Below are 8,748 nucleotides of genomic sequence, written 5' to 3'. Positions count from 1 at the left end.
ACTATGGCCGCCGGTGTCTCTAGCTTCACGTTTCTGACTATGGAGTCTCCGATTACCAGAGTTGTTTTCTCAGCGGGTGTGTCGCTGAGTGGGGAAAATCGATTTGAAACGTGAACAGGCAGGTGATGCTCCGTGGACATTCGTTTGGAGCTACGACTCTTGCGAACTGTCACCCAGCCACCTGTCTGAGATCCCGGCTGCTCGGGAAGCTGTGGGGGGCGGCTATCTTGGGCTAAGCTACGTCTAGGAGGCTCCACACCGTGCTACGTGGGCATAGCTAGCTGGCCTATTCTCCATGGTGTGTAGCCGCGCTTCTAAGTCTGTGAGCCTCGCCTCCAATGCTGCTAGCATCTGACATTTATTACAAGTACCATTATCGCTAAAGGAGGCAGAGGAATAACTGAACATGCGACACTCCGAGCAAGAGAAAGGAGGAGAGGAAGAGGGGGAAGCCATTGCTCTCGATTAAGCTACTAGCTTAGCTAGCTTCTAAACTAGCCGACCTAAAGTAGCAAGTTAAATTTGGTAGTTAGCAAGAACTTCTGCAAAACAAGTGCTTTAAGTGGTGCAAGCGTATGTTGTCACTCAAAAATTCAGATGAACCTAGAAAATAGTGAGTTTAATTCCTAAACAATCTGGAAGCAAGCACAACGCAGTGCAAATACAGAAAACAGGAAATGAGTACGGTTTACCGCAGGAAACAGCAGTCCGTCCTTTCATCTAAAGTTAAAAGATTTTCCATTTCTAAACAGTGGAAAACTCTGGGTTTGGATCAGTATTTTTCTTCTCATGAACAAATCCCATGTATCGCGGCCTGATCTCTCCCCTCCTCTGAGCTACACTGCTGCACTGGGTGACACGTTCCTTCATCACCATGAACACACGCTGTGGTTTATTCTGACTCAGTCCCACGTGGATTCATCTGCTGCTGAAAACAGTCAGCAGGCGATGACTCACTACAGGGGCCTTCAGTGATTTTACTCAACAGTTACTTCAAAACTCCACCCTGTGAAATGTCATGTTAACGGCATGCAAACTATCCACCCATCCATCCCTTATCTATACGGCTTATTCCCGAGTAGGGTGGCGAGGGGGGGCTGGAGCCAATCCCAGCTGATGGTGTGCAAACTACTTTTTGTTAAATCTCTGTTTGCTGTTTACCATAAACTACTGAGTGTCTGAGGGGTGGTTTCGGACACAGACAGGGTCTTTGGATTTGATCCACTGACTATATGAAAAGTACTAAATAGAACTTGTGCCAGTCTCATCCTTCAAAATTGATTCTTCAACTTCTTTATGAGTTTTGTTTTGTCTGACTTGGGGATCAGCAGATCTTTGTCTGATCTGAGAGGCTGGCAGATGATCTGACAGTAAATCTGAGAACTTTGCTTTTAATAAGTTATTTTGGGGGCATTGTGCCTTTATTATTGTAGAGTAAGCAGATTGTGGAGAGGCGGACAGGGTAGAGGACCTGCAAAGTAGGTCAGCGGCCAAACTCGAACCGCCGTCACCCACACACAGTGGGTGCATATACAGTGCACCGCACTGTAACCATTTGACTATCAGGGTACCCAGCAGCTTCAATTTAACTTATTTTTGATGATAAAAAGTAAAAGATCTTTCTAAGGCACATTTATATTAGAGTTAACAGCTGTGGATCTGGTCCTGAAAGCTGCTTCTCCTTCAGGGCTGCAGTGTGTTGGTCAGCTTGGTTAGAATGCAAACACAATACAGCTTCACCCAGTTGGTCTGAAACCGCTTAGGCCTGACAATTCAGATTTTGCCTGTTTGCTTCCATGCAGCCTTACCTCACACGTGTATCTGAAATGATGTCCATGAAACTGTTGGCTGTGAGCAGCAGTGGCAGAAACTCATGTAAAGTAACACCATGACAGTAAACTGTGCAATATTAAACATGCTTGTTCTGACTGAAGTTTTCTATGAAACAGTCTGAAGAGTGGTACTTCAGTGATTAAGCTGTACATTTGCATGACGTTGGGGGAACAGCAGGAGACATAATGATCAAATAGGCTCAAATAAGTAAAATAAAAACAGTCAGTACCCTGCCTTCAAGGCCAAACTCAGACCAAAGCTAAATAAAAACTATCAAATATGATCAAGATGTTTTAGTTTTCATCCACAAATAAAAACTAAATGTGAAAGACAGACAATTGGACATTATGGGTCCTATCTGGAGGATCTGTACTTGATCTCCTCATTAAGGCCATCTGATCAAGATGTACTGGCACAAGTTGTGTCTGTGTTCATTTCGTAATTTGATGACGAAGAAAAACGGTTCAAGCACCGTGCAAGTGACAACAGGCCTGTACTTGATCTCCTCATTAAGGTAGGGGTGTGTTTTGGGTGTAAAATGCAATTATCGAATCTGTGTTTCCTAACATCATCTTTAAGAAACGTGTGAGTTTGAACGTTTGGAGGATTGCTAGCATAGTGGCGGACTGGCCAGGTCGGACGTCAGTAAGGTTTTCCACTGAGGAACCGGATCTGCTTGTGCACGAGGTGAAGGCGTATGATCGCTGCAAAGAGTTTTAGTATACTGAAAGTGGAAAATGACAGATGGTGACAAATGAGAGGAGCCTCATGATTGACTGAGTGGAAACCCAAACAGCAGGGTCACTGATCAATCAGCTGATCACCGTCCTGATGATCTGATTGATCTGTTTATCCCCAGAATGTCAGACACTGGAAAAAGTCCCACAGTGACTCTCCAGAACCAAAGGTGGCATCTCCATGCGTCTCGTTGTGTCCAACCAGCAGATCCACAGAGACTCAGCTGATTCTCATGTCTGACAAAGAAAAGCATCAGCTCCTCACATTAAAGAAGGTGGAACCAGAACATGTCGGTGACTGTTGCTTCTAAATAGCTGAGGTTCATTTTCTACCAGTGAACTGACTCATGGCTGCAGCTCTAGGTCACTGAATGGCTTCATGAGGACGACACAATGGGACAGACACAGTGAGGGGATCTGGTTTGGAAGGAGGAGGCTTCCTCCTCTGACAGAGGAGACCTGACAAGGCTCTGGAGACTTGGCCCTGCAGGGCGGGGGTCTGTCACCAGCTGTGTGCGCCCTATTAGGCTGTCCTGGTTGAGGACCTGTGCACGCTGACTGACAGCACTCTGAGTTTGGATATAACACTTTTCCTCTGACAGCCATGTTGGCACTTCAGTTTTGCTCCGTGACCGTTGCCATAGCAACTGGTGTTCCTACGGCAGCTGATCTCTCAGCTCATGGCCTTGTCACCATGGTGATGTTTTGTGGAGGATGATGGGATTTATTTACAGCCAACACTCGTCAGCTGTGCAGAGAAAAGCAGCAGCCGCAGCAGCAGGAACACTAAAACCAGGTGGGCTGCCTCCGAGTGCAGACCTGCTCCTGAACTGGTTCCCACCACGCAGTGAGAACCAACATGTACGATACACGTCATCTTCTATTTTCATGCAGTAAGGAAACGCTGAACAGATCTGACCTGAGGAATCTGAAACTGCGTCATCACTTCAACATGGGCTGGAGGTGGGCAACCTCTGCTGGTGACCGAGTGACATGAAAACTACTGAAGGAATACAACAAAAAGTAAAACTGAAGCTGCCAGAGAAAAAAAATCAGGGAAAATGACTGACCAGCCTGCTGCTTCAGTAGAAATGCAGCAGTCAGTTTAAATAAAAGCTAAATCTATATCACAATAAACTGACAGTTCCTCTTTATGTATAAAATGTAAAAGAGACTAATGGATCTCTTCCTGCTGTGCACAGACGCACGGCTGTGACTGGAGAGCTGAACGTATGAGGCTATATTCAGTGTGACTTCAAGTGTCCGTGTTTGATTTTCCAGACACTTTTCACTAAGTTGAGTTAGTGAACGCCCAAGTTGCCCCCGATGGTTAGAGTCATCGGTTGAGGTGGCACCACAGATGGCTGCCATCGGTTCGGTACCGGAAACAAATTCCTTGTGTGTAACATACTTGGCCAATAAAGGTGATTATCCTTAAATCAGTTTGAGTCACCCATTTGTCACTGACATGGACAGTTATCATAGTTCAGAAACTGGTGATTAGTTTAACTCCTCTGTGACAGGAACACGGCATTACACGTTACATGACAATAGACCTGCAGTATGGCTTTAGTTTCTCTGTTGTGCAATGTGTAGATCATCAGAAAAACATTTCCAGAAAGGGGAAGAGAATACGCCCAGCTCCTGCTAAGCTGGCTCTTTGTTCAGCTCTTTGTTACATGGTCTCAGTTGGCTGGTTCTGCATCGCCACAAAGGGCCACACATGGAGAAATCACAACACACAAGTAGAATTTGTATCAAATTTATTCCATAAAATATACCTGCATGTAGCTCTAGGTTATTACAGTGAAATCCGCACTTTGAAATGTTCCACACAGGACAGGTCGGCTGCTTTTCCACCAGGACTCGGGACATAACGTGGGAATAAGAAGAAAACCAGTCTGAGGTCTGTTCAGACTGATGTTCTTCATACGTGAGTAACTGAGCTGTCAAGACTAGTGTGCTGATGACTGGACTTTGTGGTCAGAGCACAGCTCACTGCCAGATGTCATGAAAACAACATGGCCACATACACGGTGTCATGATCATGTCCATAAACATGACACAGTATAAAACAAAACAAATTTAAAGGTTGCACTCTGGAAAAGAACCGCTGTAAACAAATATGACATAAATTCAGCTTTAAATTTCTGACTAATAAAAGACAAGTGAGGCCAGAACATGCAGCATTTAATTCGATGTCAATATGTAAAATCATCATTTGAACACAAAAACCTAAAGGGTGAAGTGCAGCGCTCACTGTGCTGAACATAGCCGATGCATTTAAACCTTTTTAAGAGAATTTAGAAAGCCTTGTATTACCCAGAGGCATCTGGCACTGAGGAGGGCCTTGCCCCCCGTGCACCTAACATCACTCAGCCTGACCACGTTCACAGCCAATGCCTGGCTTAACACTAATGCACACGCAAGTCTGGAAGCACAACACGTGATACCTATGTCCAAGAATTTACTGCCCCAGTGCATGATGGGAGGGTTCCCAGCACATCTACTTCATATTCCTGCAGGCACATGATCAGCACTCATCATGAATGAGCAGTGATGGCGTTTTCCATTTCCTTAAAACACAAGCACAACTTCATCCCGGATGAATAAATCCCATCTTAATCTGCTTCAGAGAACCAACCCAGCTGGATCAGAAATGTCAGGATTATTGAAACCACATCTGAACAACAGGATCCTGGTCGGAGCTGGTTAAACTGGAGCTTAAACTCTGTTTTCAGTGGAAACGCAGCCAAACACAGAAACACCAAATAAAACCACCTCCTTACTAAAAAGTTAAATATTCTGTGACATCACATCTTTCACCCGAACAGGTGAATGTGGTGACAGTGGAGTTACTTAAGAAACTCATGTTTCATTTTGAAATAAACTCCTTCTTTCAAACGGATCCCAAACTGCATTGTCAAAACACGGTATGAAACCTGTGAAGTGACCAGTCAGGGTTTCACACGGTCACATGTCCATCTACAAAACCTGCAGGACAATTAAATGAATGATGATTTCATTTATTTAACAGCTTAAATATTCTCACAGCTCAGTGAATGACTGCTTTTGTGGGAGGAGAAACGTGAAATGCAATAAGGTACCAGCTGGAATCGAAGCAGAGATGCTGCTCAGCCCACCTGACCTGTCACACCTGAGAAGCGCCACTGCCCCGGCACCTGAGATCCATTAGCATATGGAGGGCTACACCTGGTGAGTTTCCCCAGGACTCGTGTGTCTCCCCGGTGACCTCTGTGTCAAACCAACACGTTTCATAGTGTGTTGAGCGTGAATGACAAAGAAGCAGGAAATGACAGAGCGGCTCTGATAAAGGCATCATAGTGAGGCCGAATGTAACCTGTGTCTACTACCTGTGCATTATATCGTCCTTGTAGAGTGTTTTACTTAGCTGGGTTCACCTCCAGGACATCAGAGCTGAAAAACTAGCTTCTCACATCTTACGTGCCACTAAGTGTAAAGTCAGCAGCTGGTACAGTGCGACATAACACAGGATTAATGCACAGTCTATCATTTTCAAAGCCACCGGTTTAAGACATTCATGTGCTAATAACTTTCCTTTATTAACCGTGTTTTTACACCAAGAATAAAATCTTGAGCCCGTCTGGTTCGCATCTGATCGTTTCCTCCAAAAATTCAAATATCACATGTTCAATATTTCATGAGGTAATGCTGATGTAAATCCTCGCATCTATTTTTGTCCCTTATCCCGTCATCCACCCCGGGTCGGCGGAGGCGCTAAAAGCACAGGTCTCCATAGCAACCAGATCCACGTAAAACACATACCGATCGCTGGGAAAGCAGCAGATTTTACCTTGAAAGCATGAACCTGATGACTGTGCTTCATCAGTCTGTGCAGCGACATGATGGGTCAGCTGATGTGTAGGAGGAGAGGTGCTCATTCGCCACACATGACTGAACACCCATGTTGTGGCTGGACATTACACACTACACACAAAGCCTTTACTTGGGAAATAAGGCTGATGATTTTCTGTTTAGGTTATTTTCTACAAGTCCCATACAAAGACCGAAGCTGCCTTCACATCACAGCTGGACATGAATGTGAAGCATCAACACAAAAAGATCCAGACCCTGGTCCAGCTTATCGCTCTGTGCTGTAGCCGTGGCGTCGCTGTGGACAGGGCCGTTGGTCTCTGTACACTTCTCCTGTAGCTTCTCACGCTGCACAGAACGTGTTGGAGCTGTTTGTGGAAAAGAGAGATTTGTGGAAAATAAGAACAAAAAACCATCAGCCTGATCCTTTAATGTACACAGTGCAGCTGAAAACGGTTCACGGTTTAAAAAGCGTAATAAAACCACTTTGTTCACCAAATCCAAAAGGAAATCTTAATCACAAAGTGCGACCGCCAGTGAACAATCGTGAACATGTTCAGAAACGTCTTTGAAAGTTCACAGCAAAGAGAGACCGTCCTACCCTTGGTCAGAACTGGTTCATCCTTCAGGATCACTCTTTAATTTATTTTGTGATGCAGGGTGATCCATAAAAGTACCATGATCTGGGAGTCCAGCTTCAGGATTACATTTTCATGATTATCACAAAGTCCAAGCTGCAACTCTAAAAACAGAAACCCTGGGATTTGAAGCGTCACAGTGACCACTGGTTGAACTGGTTTCACAGTTACAAGGTGACTGAACCCATGAAAGATGCACAGACTAGCGGAATACAGTGGCTACTGTCACTGTCAGGGAAGATCAATCCTATCTGAGAATAAAACCTAAATATTTAGAAATGTTAAATATTCTATCATCACTTTCACTGTTACACTTTTATTCCTACAATTATTCTTTAAAACACATTTGTTTACATTTTGACTTTGCTCACACTATGTTTTTCTCATAATGCTGTTTTTCTCAGTTACATTTTCTCATAAAGTTTTCACTCACTCATTTTTAAAAAAATTAGAGTTCTGCTCCTGAAATGTTGATTTTTCTCACAACATCACAACTTTCTTCTTAAACACAAAGACAGAACATTCACATTAGCGTAGTGATTGGTTCTAGCCCTCCCCCTCGTTCTCATGAAGGTTGTACTTGACCAAAAACTCTTTAATGGTTGGCTGATTATCTAGCCCCGCCCCCTTCTCCTCTAGGTGTTGCAGAAGCTCCTCCCACTGTCGTTTGTCTCTTCCTGTCTGCCAGGACAACCGAACCATTGCCTGTAACAATGGTAAAAGGAGGGGGTGTGGCCTTTCAATATGCAGAGGTGGTATGTCAGTTTGTGGGAGTGGCTTTTGATTTGATGGGTGTGGCTTATCCTCAACTGGGCAAGGTCTGTCCTCCATGTCAGTTCGAGTCTCAGTGGGGGTCAGGACACGGAGAGCGTGGTCACAGTGATACCGGGCCTCCTCCAGCTGGTCCACCTTTTGGAAACAGCACGACAGCCCCACCAAAGTGAAGAACCAATGGGAGGAGGCTGGGGGCGTGGCCTGAGCCTGGCTGTCATAGTAACTTGCCCAGCCCAGTTTCTGTTGCAGTCTCTTGGCGTTGAGTAGCGGACCCAAGGCTTCCTGGTAACGTCCCACCCTCAACAAAACAAGACAAACTCGACTATGAAACACCTTGTAACTACGAGTTTTTACACAGCTGTAAAGTGTGTGATCTATTTATCGAACAGCTTCAGGAGAAATAGACAGAGGAAAACAGACATGGACACAAGACAAACATTCAGACCAGGTCAGCAGCCACGCCACTAGTTCAAGAAACCTTCCTGGTACGTCGCACCTGAAATTTTGAGTCTTGGGGTCAACAACTGTGTTTGTATATGGGGTCAGAGGAATGGTTCTGAAATGGATTAAACGTTATTTGACACAGGCGTCAATTTGTGAAGTGGGGTGAATACCAATCGAGTGAGCTGGATATTGTATGTGGAGTGCCTCAGGGTTCTGTTTTGGGACCTAAATTATTTATATTATACATTAACGATATATGTAAGGTTTCTGATTTAGTGAAAGTGGTTTTGTTTGCTGATGACACTACCATATGGGCATTGGGTGAAAACCTACAGCAACTCTCTGGACGGGTTTCACAGGAACTTGAGAAGATAAAGAAATGGTGTGATAGTAATATACTATCTCTGAATTTGGATAAAACTAAATTTATGGTATTTGGGAATCGTAGACTAGATAATGAACTTCAA

General features: G+C 44.5%; 1 protein-coding gene across 5 annotated transcripts in view; it reads right to left on the bottom strand.

The window, feature by feature from the left end:
* Positions 1-4,316: 4,316 nt before the first annotated feature.
* The window catches only part of snx21 (sorting nexin family member 21), a 10,930-nt gene continuing 6,498 nt past the window's right edge, over positions 4,317-8,748 (bottom strand). For all 5 annotated transcript variants that reach the window (XM_020615020.1, XM_020615023.1, XM_020615022.1 and 2 more), the window contains one exon: positions 4,317-8,135. In XM_020615020.1, the coding sequence (XP_020470676.1) occupies positions 7,610-8,135 (526 nt within the window). In that variant the 3' untranslated portion in view covers positions 4,317-7,609. The remainder of the gene's footprint in view (positions 8,136-8,748) is intronic.

The sequence above is a fragment of the Monopterus albus genome, unplaced genomic scaffold (assembly GCF_001952655.1).
Source record: "Monopterus albus unplaced genomic scaffold, M_albus_1.0 scaffold155.1, whole genome shotgun sequence".
In the NCBI taxonomy this organism is placed as follows: Eukaryota; Metazoa; Chordata; class Actinopteri; order Synbranchiformes; family Synbranchidae; genus Monopterus; species Monopterus albus.
The sequence above is the reverse complement of the archived record's forward strand: the minus strand, read 5'-3'. Positions and strand labels throughout refer to the sequence as shown.